This window comes from Topomyia yanbarensis, chromosome 3 (assembly GCF_030247195.1).
Source record: "Topomyia yanbarensis strain Yona2022 chromosome 3, ASM3024719v1, whole genome shotgun sequence".
Classification (NCBI taxonomy): domain Eukaryota; kingdom Metazoa; phylum Arthropoda; class Insecta; order Diptera; family Culicidae; genus Topomyia; species Topomyia yanbarensis.
This window is the reverse complement of record NC_080672.1, coordinates 137,864,080-137,882,544: the sequence shown is the minus strand read 5'-3', so window position 1 is coordinate 137,882,544 and position 18,465 is coordinate 137,864,080. Positions and strand designations below refer to the sequence as shown.

The 18,465-nt window shown below is 39.5% G+C and overlaps 1 protein-coding gene across 2 annotated transcripts; it reads right to left on the bottom strand.

Annotated features, from left to right (window-relative positions):
- Window positions 1-7,038: 7,038 nt before the first annotated feature.
- Window positions 7,039-15,106, bottom strand: LOC131690595 (zinc finger protein 62-like). Of its 2 annotated transcripts, none has more exons than XM_058976498.1 (3): window positions 14,621-15,106; window positions 13,397-14,567; window positions 7,039-8,034 (listed from the first exon to the last, which is right to left on the bottom strand). In XM_058976498.1, exons 1-3 carry the CDS (start codon window positions 14,960-14,962, stop codon window positions 7,328-7,330), a joined length of 2,220 nt encoding a protein of 739 aa, XP_058832481.1. In that variant the 5' UTR covers window positions 14,963-15,106; the 3' UTR covers window positions 7,039-7,327. The 2 variants fall into 2 exon arrangements, with proteins under 2 accessions (XP_058832481.1, XP_058832480.1); XM_058976497.1 differs by having other exon boundaries at window positions 13,397-14,570; window positions 14,621-15,105.
- Window positions 15,107-18,465: the final 3,359 nt, after the last annotated feature.

The window sequence follows — 18,465 nt, the reverse complement described above, 5'->3', positions numbered from 1 at the left end:
CATCACATCGTTGAAAAATTAATCTTCTAACAAAGCCAGATTGACTCGCAGACTTCAACAAAGTAGTAGACAAGTAAATTATGTTTGTTATTTTCAGTTGCAGCGATAATCTAATACATGCAGTGCCACCTAGAGATGACAACGCAAGTAGATGGATTTTTTTTATGGAAGTTGTCAAAAAATTCCATACAAACTTCAGGTACATTGGGCCGGTAGCGTGACTTGTCCGATTGCCGTCAAATTTAAAGTAAGTACTCCTTATGAGACTAGGAATCGACTAAGAGGTAGGTCGATTGAGTTTTCAAAAATTCATCATTTTTCTAAGGTGTACATTGCATATATTTCTGCCAGGAAAACTGTAGGCCACTCTCCCATTACTATCGCTTCTTTATTTCTTGATCCGTAGACTCCCGAGCCAGTTTAGAACCATCAGTATAGTATTATATTGTACCTTGAGGTAGTATGGGACCTTCTGCATCCCACATCTTATTATCCATTATGTGAACCTCATATGAAATGTCAAAGTTCAGTTTAGCCTCCATTTCCATAGTTCAAAAGTCAAGACAGGCTTTAGTTTGAGTTCCTTTATTATACTCAGTTGATCATTTAAATCCTCATTAAATAACGGTTTACCCTTTAGCACTATCAGAGAGCCATGTTCCGTCTCCCCCATTTTGTACAATGATGGTAGATGCAGCACGGTTTCCATAAGTGATTAGAGCAGGGGTAACAGCACACTTCCCAGGGGACAGCCTCTATGTTACAGTTGCTTTAGTGTATCCCATCGCGGCTATGATCTGTGGACTCTACAGTATTGCATTGCCCTATTGACTTTCCGCTCCCCTGTTCTAAGGGCCTTGTGCATTGATATGTAGAGTGTATTATTCAAAAGCAATCTCGATGGCAAGAAAAAGCGCAAATAGCTATTTCTTTGAAATCGAGGATTAACCCAATAAATGTCACTAAGGTATATATTTTTTATTTTGATTGTAGTGGTGTTAACCTTAGGGTCATTCGCCTCTTTGTCAGGTTAGAGAAATTTCTTTAATAAAAACTTTAACCCTATGTGCGGGTTTGGGAATTGAACCCATGTGATCTGCGTACAAGGCAATCGATTTACCAGCTACACTAACTCCACACTCAGATATGTACTTGTCAATAAGGTATGTACTTGGGCAGCAGAACGTTCGATAAGTACTCCGTTCGAATATGGTGTCCAGTACTTTTTCTATCAGTTTCAGAAGTGTTGATGTCAAACTAATGGGCCTTGGGAAGTATCAGGTCATTGCTACCTGTTTTTGGAATAAATATTACCCTAACTTCTCTCCAGCTTATAGGTGGGTGCCTAAGAATAAGAGTGGATCTCAGGATGTTTAGTAGATTCGGGAGAATTATCTCTACAGTTTTTAGTAGAAATATTGGAAGAAAATTGTCAGGGTGGGGGAATTTGTAGGGTTCTAACGTGTTGATAACCCATTTAATTAGAGATGGTGTAAAAGACTAACAGGCTAGTTTCAGCGAGTCCTGTTAGAACGAGTCCATCACAATCCCAAACTGTCATATTCTCGTCTCTCGCAATCGACCTAAGAAAGTTGGTGTTCATTAGAATATCCGATGTTTCACTATTGTCAGTTGTGAGGGAGCCATCGCCTTTTTTCGCTTGTCCTAGGCCATTTGTGTAATTCTTTGATAAGGCTTTTTGAAGGCGAACTGCGTCTGGAAAGTTCGCGATATTTTCCCAAATCTCGCACATTGAGTTCTTAGCATTTGTCAACTCAGCGTTGTATTTAGTAAGAGTGGTCCTGTGGTCTGACCAGTTACCAGTAATCTTCGCTTTATTGAACAGGCACCCAGCTTCCTTCCTAAGTGTTGCTAAATTTACGTCCCACCAAGGAACATCACGACATACAGACCTCGTTACAAAGGAGCCACTGTCATTATCGACGGTTATGATCCTCTTTTGTAGGTCGTTTGCCGCATTATCCAGTTCAGCAGAAGATTACACACCAATTTGTTTTCCTTATTTTTCTGTGTTTTGGCACTATGAATTTATTGGCTTCTATGCCAAACATTACGTGACTGTGATAGTACTACTAGAAATGTAAGTTCAACTCCCTTGTTACATACATTGACATCATTTGACCAAAGGTATTCTAGTAGGTACTCACCCCACGATTAAATCCGAGCTACACCATATTGTATGATGCGCATTGGCATCACATCCAATGACAAAAGGGCTTGTTTATGCTTCTGCAGTACTTTATGAGGGTATCGATTTCAGAACGTGGTGCTGTATCCGCATCACCATTGAAGTAGGCAGATGTGATCACAATCTCTTGCTTTCCCATAGCCGTCGGTGCCCTCACTGTCATTGTAACGACATCTCGCTGAATGACTCCTGTAATTAGAGAGAATTTTATTGCTCAGTTTAACAAGACTACAGCTCTTGGAATTAGCTGGTCTTTATAATATACTAACTTGTGAGCCGACAAAATTTAAACCAAAGATTTTATGTTTATTTGCCCACGACTCCTGTAAAGGAGCGATGTCTAGGCGCTCTTTGCTGAACCACCCGGCAAGGACACTTGTGGAACCTTTTGTGTGACGAAGGTTAATTTTGATGCACCAAATGCTGCTCATTGTTGTGGTGTTTTTCTGCCGTCGATTTTTAGGGTCCATACTCCATACAACCCCTTTATTTGGCCGACGGCTATTCGCAGGCTGTGTGCTGCTCGACGTTCCAGTGGCCTGCTTTGGCCTAGTATTTTTTATCTTAAATACGTTTATTTAGGCCCAAATGCTTTAGCTTAACGAGGCCGATAATTCATTTTTTTTTAATTACATGTCACATGTTAGTGGGGGAAGGGAAAGCCGTATTTAGGGGCGGCTTGCTCCCCTCTTATGTAAGTAAAGGAAAAAGGTAGGAAGTGGGATACATATTGTGTAATTGACATCGTCGTTTGCTGATTGATCATTGTGGCGGATATGCACACTTTGTTGTAGTGTTGTAGTTTCCAGCCTGTAATCGCAGGGGAGAGGGGAGGGTCGATATTTCGGATAATTATTGGCACTCTGATGCTGTCATGATGTTCTCTATATCATCTGCATGTGAGGTATGTCATGATGTTCTGGGTAGACGGTTATCAAGAAGGGTATGCACCGAAGACTCGTGAAGAGATGCCATATTGTAGATACAGGGATAGGTTGGTGAGATTCTACTGTGAATGAGAGAGGGGAAAATGTATTAAACTTGGACATCAATAGTTTTCAAGAAGATATCGATAAAAAAATATAGGGGTGGTCACGGCTAGCCAGGACGTCCCGGACTGGCACATAGGGTGATCTACCTCGGGCCCGAAGGGAATCAATTAGTTGGGACCTGGCAACACAGTACTCTGCGCACAGCCAAACAACATGCTCGATGTCGTGATAGCCGTTCTCACAAACACAATGATTACTTTCAGCAAGCCCTATACGACGGAGATGCGCGTCAAACGAGTAATGGTTGGACATGATCCTTGACATCGTACGAATAAAGTCCCGGTTCACATCCAACCCCTTAAACAAAGCATTCGTTGATACCTTCGGGATAATGGAATGTAGCCACCGTCCCAGATGCCCATTGCTCCATGAGGTTTGACAACTATCGAGCGTCCTCTGACGAGAGATACTGAAAAATTCGTTGAAGCAAATTGGTCTTTCGTAAATGTCGCATTCTGGCCTAGTATTTGCTTCGGCTCTTACCGTTTACGGACTTTGCCCATGGTGTCTTCGATCCTCTCCTTGCGTATCAGTTCCATAAATTTTTGCTATTTCCTAAAGAGAAACACTAAACTAAAATAATGACGAACAACGTTGTTAATATAAATGTACATTGGCCGCTCAGTATGGTTCAATGGATATTAAACGGAAATATGGTTAGTCATATTTCAGCTTCATAACCTTCGATTGATCATTGCCAGTGATTGCCCTCGGCTCGGGCACTTTTGTGCGTCAGCCATTCACTGACTCACAGTCGATATGTACCACGACCAATCTGACATAAAGCGTTAATTCTTCTTACTGAGCATAAGGGTAACGATCGTGTCTTTCGCGTTGATACCAATCTGGTAAAAAACGCGAACATGCAATCGCGTTCATTATAACGTGTGTGTATGTGGTTACTATCCCGGCACCGTGTCATCACGACAGAAAGGTGGCGCGTCGCAACTACCTGGACACAGGGTAGTTGGTTAATTGATTGCCTTGTGCGCAGCTGACCTGGGTTCGAGTCCCAACCCGGCACATAGGGTTAGAGATTTTTCCAAAAGATTTCTTTAACCCGAGGAGGCGAAGGTCAGAGGTTAAAACCTCTATAATGTAAATAGTATTGTAATAGTATTTGTATGTTTATTTGTGACGATAGCCTATTAGTGTATTTGCCTTATATCAGGCCAAGGAAACAGGCATCAGGCATAAAAACAAAAAAACTTCCTGGACATTATGACGCACCATAAATCAATAAAGCGTCACAATGTCGGGAAACTTATGACGCACACTGACATTAGGATATTAATACGCAGAGGTATCTGGGACATTATGACGCACAAAAGGTGCGTCATAGAATCTTAAAATGAGAGTGCGTCATAAACTCCGAGATCATATGACGCACATGCGTTTTCGGATAGTATGGCTTATCATTTGTGCGTCATAATGTCCCGGACGTTTTGACGCCCTGTCGTTTTCGGATTTTGTGTCGCAATGCACATCTTGGACGCTGTGTCGTACTCATAGTGTCGGACATTATGAAGCGTCGTCCCAGGTCATAACTTCCTACTACAGTGAGCGTCAAAAAGTCCGGGAAATTATGGCGTAGAAGTGTGTGTCATAAGATCCAAAAGCACCAATTCGTTAAAAGATCTGAAGAATCTTGTATCACAAGTTCCGAAAGTAATGTCCGAGATCTTATGACGTGCACTGATATTGGGATGTTATGATGAAAAGGTATTGCATCATTATGTCCGGAATGATATAACGCACTCATTGTGTGGGATATTTTGACGAACAGGTTTGCGTCATAGCGTCCCAAGTCATACAGCATTGGAACATTATGACGCAGTTCTTATACGTCATAATATCCAAAACTATAAGTACGTCACAGTCCGTACGAAACAAACAAATGTGCGTCATAACACCCGGGACATTGTGACACCTATAAGCCCTCTCGGTCTCCTCGATGCATCATTTTCCAGGCGTAATGCAATAACCATCTTAAAGCAATTGTCTGTCAGAGGTTCTTTAAAACTGATGCACAAATATTATTGATGATGTTTGCAATACATTGAAAATCCGTTTTTATCAGTCCCTGTTTTTATCAGTTTTTTGACCCGATTTTATCGACCAACCAGTATTTTGATGCTATGTCTAGGGATTAAAGAAGAATATTTTTAGAGCTTCGGTTTATTAAAAAAAAATCAAATATGTTTTGCCATTGTCCCCATTTGGTCAACCAAACATAAACAAAGAGGGCTGATAAAAACGGGTCTTCGCTGTACCGTCAAACCCATCAACCAAGGAAGGCACTTGAATAAACGTTGGAAAGCAATGTTTCACTCTTGCATAAAATTATCAGTCATGAGTGCGTTTCAATTTCGTCTCATCAGAAACCGACACTAGCTTGTTGTCGGAATAGATTAGCGCCGGCTTGACGCTAAATCCCTAAAAACTAAACACTCTGTGTTTCAATCGAACGACTGGTCTAACGTGATGTCCCGTCCGAGCAGAAGTTCTGTTTGAAATATAGCATAATGCTTTCGCATAGGCCTGCTAAACCAAGACATGTTTCGGCTTCACTGTGTCTTATTGGCATAAACAGAACTTCTGCTCGGACGGGAGATCACGTTTGACCAGTCGTTCGTTTGAAACACAAAGTGTGTTTTAGTTTTTGTAGGGATTTAACGTGGTAAGAAATTTTTGTGTTTACTTTTCTCCTTAGGGTGAAATATAGCGTAATAAAACTATCGTTTATGAAAATCCAACCTTTGCGCGAAATGATGAAAAAATAGTCATCGTAAATTTTTTTATTGTTCTAAAATTTAATTTACTGCAGTACCTATACTTTATTTTGGTATGATTCTCGGGTTAGTGGACTTGAGGCGAGGCATTCGGTCAAACGACAGTCCGGTGTACGTGGTATTGGGATGAATGGCATTCCGACAAATGTTATGTCGTTTTTCATTGAAAAACACCGGAGCAGTAAAGCGTGGTTAAGTGGGTGTATGGCACAAGAGACGTTTGGCATAATGAACATTTGGCATACTGCTTATAGAGAAGTAGGGACATTTGGGATAATGAGCATTTGGCATAATATTTATTGGGGGCTAAAGGACATTTGGTATTACGGACATTTGGCACAATGGACATTTGATATAATACCTATTGGGAGTTAAGGAACATTTGGCATAATACTTATTGGGGAGTGCAGCCAAATTTATCATAATAAACTTTTGTCGTTTATACATGATGTTTTATTTCGTTACTTTAACATGGAATTCATTCAAAAAATATGTTTCCTATTGTATGAATCACGCAATCTATAAGTATTTAGATGGATAGCCAAGAAAAGCGACTAGAGATAGGCGCATTTGAACATTTGAGCATATTTTTAATTGGTTAAATGGGTCCTTCAAATTACGTGATGTAAATTTAGCAAGTAAGATTTCCTTTATTCGGTAACTTGAATAAGGAGTAATATGTACAGTACTACAGCAGAATACATAAGTATAATTGTGTTATTTGTAAAGAAGGGTAAATCACTACATTTTTCATGTATTTATTTAGTGATATGCACGGAATAGTATATTGGCGTTAAGTTTCGCGTGCGCCGGACTCCCAATTGAAATGATTGAAAAAATCACAGCACTGAATATATTAAAATTCACGCTCCAAAATTATAATAGTGTTAAGAAAAATGTTTAACATTCATTATGGGGTACACCTCTTTTGGCATGCCTGGTTCAGCTGGGCTGTGATTTCACTACCAAAATTTTTACTCCAATATACATCTCGTCTATTTATTCAAACACTTATGAAATCAATCACAAATTCCACATCACGTAAAGTCAATGATTTATAATACACCTGTAGCATCTGTTTCGGTAACACAATAAACGCCGAATCTATAGGCTAAAGTCAATATTTACCCCCAATAAAAGTATGCTGCATAATAATGGCTTCACGATTACTTAAATCCTAAGTACTTACCAGTACCGCTAATGCGAAATTTTGTCTTTACATCTTACACTCTTTTTGATCTTACAAAAATCTTCACACTAAATTCCGCCGATTCCTATTGGCGTTCAACCTTGACGATTGACAGACTATCGAAGAATAGTTCCTTCTCATTCTTTGGTACCCGCTCCACCAACCGTTTCGGGTCGGGATTCTTCCGTGAATGATGGTGTGCTTGTGACTGGACTGGTGGTGCTGTCGACGATGGTTGCTGTTTGATCGCAGTCTGCTGAGATTGCATCAGAGGATGCTGCTTCGTTTGGTGTTCATCGTATGCCTCCTTATCGTTGAAAATTTGTGGACAGTAGGTGCACTGGAATATTTCTATCTTCTTCGTATGGGTTGGTTCCACGGGCAAAGAGTTTCGATGACTTCGAATGTGGAAAGTGAGAGCTTTAAGCTCCAAGAATTTGGCAAGGCAAATCTTACATTTGTACATTATGGAACCGTGCCCTCCCGGGCGAATATTCTGAGCGGAATGTATCAATTCGTGCTTCTGTAGAGTACCGCGATAGCCGAAACGCATATGGCACACTTTGCATTCGAACGGCTTAGCCTCGCTATGACTGTTCTTGATGTGGGTTTGCAGCAAGCAATTATACAGGAAGGACTTCTGGCAGAGATGGCACTTGGGCATTGGTGGTGGAACAGGAGGACCTTTCGTCGGATCATTTTCTGATTGCGGTTGGGACATCAGCTCGGCCGGATCGATGTCTACTGCCATTGATTCATCCTCGGGAGAATCTTCCATTGACACGTCCGGCACTGAAAGGAAAATTTACAGTTTTTTAGATAAGTTTATTAAAAGTATTTGCTGGTTGAGAGAAGCTGATACGATAGGTAGTAGAAGCGGAACAAATGCTCACTAAGGCAGCCGAAAGATGTATTAATAAGCTGATGGGATTGCAACGTATTGCTATGTAAAGAGCGTTTATTCAACTCTTTTTTTAAGTTAGATTTTCTGACAGTTTAGTTAACGTATGATCTTAATTCTTTTTTTTAATTACATCAGATTTCTTCACAATCACATGATGCAAAAATATAGGCATGAACAACGTTTCCAAACTTTGGAAATTAGAATAAAAATGACCGTTTGAGCAAGAAAATTTTTCAGGCAACCACCAAATATTCCCCAACTGCAGCGTCACCTAAATCTTAGTTTTGGCATTGTCCGATCTACGCGTACTATTGTACCAAGACTGAAAGCGGACGAAGACTGCATCAAATACAAGGGGTTTTGCAAATGTGGTACCTGGTACATACACAGTGCGGAAAACAACTAAACAAGTCGAATTCTAAAGGAAAACCCAAACATATTTTGGATGTGCAACAAATAAGTGACAAATATGCTTGACAGCATAGAGCTTAACTATCTTCGACAACTTGTAGTTTTGAACGTTCTAAAACTTTGCCGAAGACACCAAACTTGCGAAATCAAAAAGTTAACATCGCAACGCCACCTATGCGGTGAAAATCCAAACTAATTTACATAATCAAAATAAGGTGCAGATAAAACCAAGATACTTTGCTGAACAAATCAAGTAAAAATAATTCACTCCCAAAGCCCTAGAGGTTTTGTCTTGCTAATTTTAGTTCCTGCCCCACCGTGCAATGTGAGCAGACCAATTCAGTTTGGAATCCAATATAACTTCAAAGTATTTGACTTGATCTGCACATAGTAGCTCAGAATCAAAGAACTGCAAGGGACGAACCATGATTGTTGCTCGCTTCTTCGTGAAAAGAACCATTGAAGTTTGGATTAACTGATAATTTAACTTGTCGACAGCTCTTAATGCTTGTTGTATTAGGTCAAGGATTGTTCCGATGCAAAGTCCAGTAATTAGAATTTGGTAATCGCAGCAAGCCCGCAGGTAGGAAATCCAAAGTCATTTAGTTTCTTCAACAAGCCATCGACAACCAAGTTCCATAACCAATGTGACAACGCCACTTTGAGTACAACCGCAAAAGCTTCTGTATCTCTACCTGTCTTAGTGGCAAACAAAGAATGCGGTTACTAAGCATTGCGTTTATCTAACCTGAGATACATGTAGATACCCTATAACCGCGCGTCGCTTTCGGAATAAACACACATTGTCACATTGTCAAAAGCACCTTCAATATCTAGGAACACACGCAAGCTAAATTACTTGAGCGAGAAGACCTTCTCAATGTGAAAATCAACATCCAGCGTGATCCTAGATTTCCCACGATATGCATGTTGCATTGAGCACCACTCAAACAGGCAAGCTAAAATTGTGACTTCACGAAGCATCGCTCCTAAGACCCAATTAAATCAAAAGCCTCTTTTTTGTCGTTTTATCAGTGAGAGAATGCAAAGCCCCAAAACGCTCGATCATTTGTATCTCAAATTACGTGTTCATTGAAACTGGTGAACTGTAACTGAGAGGCTTCTGAGGGGCCTGAAACCCCTTGCCTTTTTGAGGGTTAAAATTTATATTAAAAATGTTCAACTTATTTTGTACACCATTAAGTCATGTTAATCTCGCACACGAATACGCAAAATAGAGGTTAAACGAAGATTCGAACGGATTTTAGGAGAATTGTGTTGATAAATCGTTTTCTGCCATAAAAATAACACATGATTTCAACCGGGATTAACAAGAAACCACTTTTTTCAGCGGGCTGATAGGACTGCAGCTTAGAGCTTAGGGGATCTCGGTCCGTCCAGCGAGACAAAATTTGCAAAATCGGACGAAGTGGTGACTGTCTGCCACTGGTCCTCGGGAGGTGGACTAAATTTTGCGCCTGTTTGTCTAGAACTGTGCAACGTCAAGTCCTCTATTTTATCTACTTCAATGTATTCTGCTCCTAACAACGCGTGCTAAGTCGTCAGTGATGCAATTTAAACTTTACATTGATTCCGTTTCTATCTTCGGAAACCACGTGAGATCAGAAAATTATTAGCGACATCATCATTATCATGTCAATCGTTTAAGCCACCGCCAGCTAAATCTCAAAAGGAGTTTGATGGCCAGAAAACAGTTTTGAGCATACCTTCGTGCATTCCGCATCATTCCCGGCACCAACTCTTGATGGGATTGCTGTGATTTCCTGGTTGCTGTCGGCTGAGAGCAAAAGTTCACTCCACCGGCTCCATTGTCCTTGGAACAAGATTCGTTGGATCAACAGCCGTTTGCCAGAAACATGAGAGTTGATTCCTTCTTTCAAACATGAACAGTTCTTTGAATTGTGCAAACCAAATAGCCCTCGCAAATAAACTGGTGATCCACTCGTTTGCCCGGTTTACTCAAACTTAAGAGTTGATAATGAGCAGTTCTTTGAATTTACATGCCAAATAAGTTCGCAAGCAAACTGTTTGCCCAGTTTACTCAAACATAACGGTAGATTCTTCTTTCAAACATGAGTAGTTCTCTGAATCTATATATCAAACTGCTGTCACAAGTAGAGATGGGCCATTCGTTCGCGAACGGTTCAAGTGAACTGGTTCTTCGAAGAGAATGAGCGAACGGAAGTTCTTTTTAAAAGAACGGTAGTTCTCAATTCTCTTCAAAGCGAATGAACTGAACCTGACCTAAAGCCGTTTGGCGAATTTCTCGGACCGATTTTTAGGCGAACGAATGAAAATGAACCGACTTGCCGTCCCACAAACCGCTCTCTGTGCTCTCCCAGAATGGAACCGACGAAGAACGACTCATCACATTCTCTATTTCTCTAGTTATACACCATGAAGAAATCGCTACCCTTGATGAACTTGTTAAGCATACAGGGGTATAATAGTTTGGACAGCATCTGTTTGGTTCCTCTCCAAGAATCGAATGTTTTTAGAGACATTCGCTAGATACAAGTAAATTATCAGCTGAACGGAAGAACGGTTCATCTGAACTAGTTCTTTTTACAGAACTGTTCAGTCGGGAATGGTTCTTCGAAGTGAACTGTTTCGCCCATCTCTAGTCACAAGTAAACTGGTGATCGACTCGTTTGCCCGATTTACTCAAATGTAGGGGTTGATTCCTTCTTTCAAACATGAGCAGCTCTTTGAATCTGTGTGCCACTGTAAGTTCGCAAGTAAACTGGTGATCCAGTTTTCCCGGTTCATTCAAACATACAATTTAATTCCTTCTTTGACACAAGAGCAGTTCTTTGAATCTATATACCAAGTAGCTCTCGCAAGCAATCTGTTGATCGACTAGTTTGCCCGGCTTACTTTAACTTGAGGTTTGATTCCTTCTTTCCAAAGTTTCTATGAATCTGTATCGAAATGAATGCACATTGTGACAAAAGCTTTTTTCGTACCATAAACCCATTGACCCTTGTTCGAAACGACCTTTATGCCAAATGTCTTTCAAAGCATAGAACATACAATGGCCTTTGGTCCAATGGCCAATAACCTGGTCGGCTTTGCTTGCAACGTTTTACACACACTGCAGGTGGAACCAGCAGCTAAGAGACCTAAAACTGGAGACATTAGTTAAATCATACAATCCAGATGATAGGATTAACTGTTAAACAGGTATAGCTTTAGTGCTAATTGTTTCGTAGGATTGAATGTAAATCAAATAATAATTGCATTTCAGTAAATTTAATCTCCTCTGGTGTACTATCATTTCGATATGTTTTTCGTGTGAATGGGATTCGGGCAAATGGCATTCGGGTTTATGTGATATTCGGGCAAATGTCGTTCGGGTAAATATGGTAGAAGCGTGTCTGGTGGTGCTCCTGACATCACATCAGATTTCAGGCATAGTAACCTTATGACGTTTTCAAGTTTGAATGAGTGTAGCACCGACTACAGTCTGCCCATAATCGCAAGTCAGTCCCATGTTCTATGGGATTCCCTATCTACATGGGACTGACTTGCGATTATAGGCAGTGTAGTGCACTGTCAAAAACGAAAATGGCATTAGAGACTACCAGGCATTGCATTTATCGCTCATATGAGTAAATGCGCCCGGATAGTTTGCTACTGCGACAATAAAAACTCACATTTTCACACGAAAAGTTATTGGCACTCACACAACTTCTCCGGATAAATACAACGTGTTATTTCTCCGGATAAATAAAACAGCCGGAGAATGAGTGAATGAGTTTATCACGGTATCCTTTTGGCGTTCCCTGCTTTGCTGTCGTTATTCCAAAACACGATAAAACAAGTCCATCATACTTCTTTGCCGCTTTTCTTTGTAATTACGTGTATTTTTTGAAGTTTTTATTGATTTCCACGAAATTAAAATTTTATCACCTTTTCCGGTGAGAAGGAAAAAGTCAAATAAATTTTATCCGGAAAATCATTCTCACGCTATTTGTGGAGGCGGAGAATTTTGCGACTCATCTTATCTCGGAAAAGTTGGACATCGGATAAGCTACTTCTCGCGTGAGTGAGAGAGAAATACAACCCCTGGAGACTACAATGCAAGGATAAAGAAAAGAGGTTTTGTATCAAAGTTCCTCTAAACATGGTCCTAGTATGCGTCAAAACTGTTAGTGGTAATGAAGACATCCTATAAAACGTGGTATTGATAACGTAGACGCTACCATTCGCCGAAGAAACTGTCACACACACGAGCACAGAGGCAGTTTTCGTTATGACGCATGCTAGGACCTTCCTTTAGAAGGACTTTGGTTTTGGTATGCATGATTAAAAATATTTTCTATTTTTATTTAGAAAACATATCGTAGACCGAAGGGATAGGGTTTAAACACGAACACTTATTTTATGAAACGTTAATTCCAAAAAAACCATACAAAATCTATCAATGCGCTAGAAAAACAATACTGGTGCGAGAAACAGATGGTACTCTCACTCCACAGCTGCTATCGTTTCGAATCCTCGCTACATATTCAAGAGAGATTTGAGATGTCGAAATTTATGGTGATGGACTACGGTCCGCAGCTCACCATTGACGCTTTCGAAAATTTTGGCCAGCGATCATACTGCAGCTACTGCAGCGAGATTTCTTATAGCTAGACTTATCCAATGGACTGAGAGCAAATTAAGGCACGTAGAATCTCTAACACTTGATTCGTTATGAGCCATACTAGCTCTACTAAAAGGCGAGATTTGGATTTAGCTTTCAACCGTATGCGAAGAATTAGATAATCAAAATAGAACTATTCAATACAATATAGATAAAGATAACGTACTCACCTTCATCAGCATTCTCCACGGCACCGGGAACAATGTTAAGTTGAAGTTCTTTATGCAGATTTTTCTGATGCTTCAGCAAAAAGTCGCGCTCCTCGAATTCCTCCTCACAGACCATACAAACAAATGCAACGTCCGCATCGCTCTTCTTCTTTGCACTCACTGTATTGTTGTTGGCGTTGACGTTCGTGTTCGTATTGCCATTACTGACATTAGTATCCACAACGGGAGTGGTATATGATAGCGACTCCCTTTTGGCAGCTTGCAGTTCCGTCTTTATTAACAATTCTAGTTCCCTACGTTGTTCCTTTTCCTTTTCGAATGCCATCAGTTCGTGCATTTTCATGTGCGTGTTAAGAACGCTCTCTCGGGCAAATTCTTCCGAACAAATAATGCATTTATAATCATTCTTTTCTTTTTCGTTCTGAAGCGTCTCCGGATGAAAACGCCGAGTGTGCATTGTTAAAGCTCGTTTACCGGGCAGTTTTTCTTCGCAATGTTCGCATTTCCAGTCGTCCTGTTCGGAACCCGGCTCAGCTTCATCCGCTTTTTCCTGATGTGTTTTCAAGTGCTGTGTAAATTGAGCTCGATTCGGGAATCGGTACAAACAAATTTCACATTTGAATGGCCTATTGTAGGCTACGTGGACATTTTTGTGCCGTTTTAGACGCACAATCGAATTAAATTCTTTGGAACAAATCTTGCAAGAAAAAATTGAGTCTCCTTGCGACTCTTCTGGTGCAACCTCATCGATTTTGAAAACGCCTACTCCGTGGGTGGTCGCTTTATGCCTTATAAGTCGGAGTTCCGTCGTTAGCGTAAAGTGACACACATCACATTTGAATGGCTTTGTTGGATCATGTTTCACGATGATGTGTGTTCGGCATGTGCTCTTGTAAGGAAACTCTTGTTCACAAATTCCACAGCAGTGGTTTCCCCTTTCATTCAGTTTATAATGCTCTTCAAATAATGACTCATTTGGATCTACAGCTGGAACCATTTCCTCTAACAAGTCAGTTGATTGATCTAAAAACTCTGTGCTCTCCGCTTCAGGGAAATAACTGCTCTCCGACATAAAAGTAGACATATCTACACTTGGAGCATTATTATGATTGTACTCTTCCTCATCCCTATCCGAAATTTCCTGCTTGATTTGTATTTGTTGTGGTTGTTCCTGCTAAAAAAAAACTGTTTACAAAAAATCTCCATTTACGCTGATATCCTTACCTGTCTTCTCGCCTCGAAGGCTGCACGCATTTTTTCGTCGCTCCGCAGGCAGGTCTCGTACAGCTCGTAAGCGGACAGCAGACGCCATTTGCAACCACGGCAGATTCGTTCCGGCACCCCTTTCAGCATCTCACGATTGCCAAGCGGAGCACACACCGTCACCAGGATACCGTACAAACTTTTCTCCTCGTATTCCCGGATCGTGCTGAAGATTGATTCCATTCCCTTGGAATGATCATTTCCAGGAAGCGGACCGCCATTAGCCAAACAAATTCGACAAATATTTGGACCTTTGTCTATAAAATTTATACCGGAAACGTTGTTCGCAGAACGGGTCTCCATATTAAACAATTTTCTTGGGACTTTTTCTCGAGAAAAGCAACTTTTTCTCTATTCTACATTAAACAGGAAGCCGATCAGCAAAGAAAAACGCGAAAAACGACTCTTTACTGAGCGGTAGATTTTTGACATTTGATACTAGTGACGCTCGGGTGACGACTATTTTTTCAAAAGACGCAAATGGCACAAATGTGATGTGCACACATGTGCAGCAAAGTCAAACATTTGAAAAGGGCCTATCTGCAAAACGTAAACATTGAGAAAATTGCAAAAGATGCCATGTCAATTAACATATTAAATCAATATCAGTTCTTCAAAAGGGCTAATGCGATTTTTATAAACCAACTTATTTCGCTCATTACTCCGCGGTCGAGTCGAATTTCATGAAAGATACACATGAATCAACATCTTTACCCTTGGTAGAATAAATTTCAAATGTCTTCTGGGTTGAAAATATAACAAATTAAGAGCAATCAGCAAAACAAAAGTTTGTTTACAAATCTTATTAGCCCTATTCTAATGTTGATATGGAAATAAAAAAAATAAATTAAATTAAATTTCCTTTCAAAGAGAGTTTTGACAGTTGGCTTTTACGCCGTAATCATATGTTTGTCGAGATTTATATTTGTTTTCACTGTGACAGTACAGTAATTTTAAAATAATTTACAGTAAAGGCTCATGTTATGCTACAATACAAAAACAATAAACTTTAACGTTTTTACAGTAAATTTCAATGTAAAATCGATTTTTGCAGTAAAAAAGAGAGTGATTATGTATCCTAACTAAAAAACCTGTTTTAATCCACCTAGCGGTGCAATTGTGCCTTACTCAATCATGAACACGGGAATGTTTGCGTTTTTTATATTCATTAAAAGCTTTCAAATCCATATATTACATTTTATTATTGTACATGACATTGTGGTAGGTAATCCTAGAAAAGAAAATGATTACTAAAGACTTGCTTTATATTATACTTACCTTAGATTATTCAGCAGCAATAAAAATTAAAAAATACAAGCTAAATGAAGCGATTACATCGCGACTCAAAAATTAATAACAAAAAAAATGATGACAATCTGGATATTGAGAACCCTTTATCAGAGTCCATAAATACAAGTCGCGCAAGGAACCTAATCACAATCGACTACTCGTTTACCTCTACGTATCGTAAGCGAGTAGTCGATTGTGATTAGGTTCCTTGGCGCGACTTGTATTTATGGACTCTGATAAATGGTTCTCAATATCCAAACTGTCATCATTTTTTTTTGTTATTAATTTTTGAGTCGCGATGTAATCGCTTCGTTTAGCTTGTATTTTTTTAATTTTTATTGCTGCTGAATAATCTAAGGTAAGTATAATATAAAGCAAGTCTTTAGTAATCATTTTCTTTTCTAGGATTACCTACCACAGACATGACAACTATATACAACAAAAGAAATCATTATTCGAGTTCTAAAATTTTGTAAAAGAAAAAACAGCCACGGTATATTGAACTGAAAAAGGTGCGAAATCGGCAAAGTCCCAAAAAGTCGATTCTACAAAAAAAATTCGAGATAACAAAATCTCGACGTTTCATGCATTTTAAAGATGTTTGGCATAAAAAATTCGATTTCTGAAATTTCATGGAGTCCCCCCTTCGAAAAAAATTTTGAGTTCTAGCTTATATGGGAATTTCATATGTGAACACGGTGTATTTATTAGAAAAACTTTATGCAAAAAAATCAGCATCTTTGAAACTTCGGAATATGAAAGAATGGACTTTCCCCTTTCATTTGAAACTAAGATCAAAATGATCCGTCGGGGGGTCCAGAGCAACTTTTTTTATGTTTTTTTGCCTTTCGCAATAGAAAGGTATTGCAATTGCTCTGAAAACCGATTTTTTAACGGAGGCCCGGAGGGCCGAGTGACATATACCATTCGATTCAGTTCGTCGAGTTCGGCAAATGTCTGTGTGTGTATGTATGTGTGTGTGTATGTGACCAAAAATGTCACTCATTTTTCTCAGAGATGGCTGAACCGATTTTGACAAACTTAGTCTCAAATTAAAGGTGCAACGTTCCCATAGGCTGCTATTGAATTTCTAATGGATCCGACTTCCGGTTCCGGAATTACAGGGTGATGAGCACGAACACGCAGAAAATGTCGATTTTAATAAATTCTGCAATGAATGTATAAAGGTGAAAATTTTTCCAAAATTTGACCACAACTGCTTCGATTTGTAGTATTAGGTCACTAAAATCCATTCAAAGTCTATTTGGCCACATTGGCCACCATCATCGGTTCCGGAAGCCCCGGCGGAAGTATCCAAATTCAGAGTAACAGTCACATCGGTTTCTCGGAGATGGCTAGACCGATTCGACTACACTTGGCCTCAAATGAAAGGTATTGCGTCCCCGTAAATGGCTATTTAATTTCATCCCGATCCGACTTCCTGGTTCCGGAGTTACAGGTTGTGGCGTGCGATCACATAGCAAATTGTGATTCAAACCGATACTCCGATGAAAGCAAAAAAGGTAAAAATGTCGCTAAAATGTCTCAAACAACTTAAATTTGCTGTTCTAGGTCACCGACGGCCAACCAAACATTCGTTGACTACATTGACCACCATAGACGGTTCCGGAAGTGCCCGGGAAAAGCGGCCATCTTTCAAAATTTACGAACTCACATCAGTTTCCCTGAAATAATTGGGCCGATTTTCACAAACTTAGTCCCAAATGATAGCTATAATATCCCCACAGATGTCTATAAAATTTCGTACGGATCGCTTATATGGGTCCGGAAATATAGACTAAATCGTCCGGTCACATATGAAATTCCCATATAAGCCGGAACTCATTTTTTTTTTCAAAGGGGGGACCCCATGAAATTTCAGAAATCGAATTCGTATTTTTGATGCCAAATATCTTTAAAATGCATGAAACGTCGAGATTTTATGTTATCTCGAAAAAATTTTTTTTATGGATATCGACTTTTTGGGACTTTGCCGATTTCGCACCTTTTTTCAGTTCAATATTACCGTGGATGTTTTTTCTTTTTCAAAATTTTAGAACTCGAATAATGATTTATTTTCCGGTATATAGTTGTCATGTGATGTATAATAATAAAATGTAATATATGCATTTAAAAGTTTTTAATGAATATAAACAACGCACACATTCTCGTGATTCATGATTGAGAAAGGCACAATTGCACCGCTAGGTGGATTAAAATAGGTTTTTTCGTAACAATATTGGTTTTACTACTCGAGCTAGTTCATATTTCTGTCCGTAGATGCGGTGCTTTAGACATTCGAAAAACACTAAATGTGAGAATTTTATAGACAATTTAATTATCTACAAGTTTGTTGACAACTAAAAATTGACCTGAAATCACCCGGAAAAGTTGTTTAAGATTTTAACGAAGTTATATCTTAGATAGTTTCACACGAGGCCTAGTGGTTTGGAAATATATTTCCTCGCACTTATTTCACTACCAAAAAAATAATTGAGTTTAGTGACATGAAAATA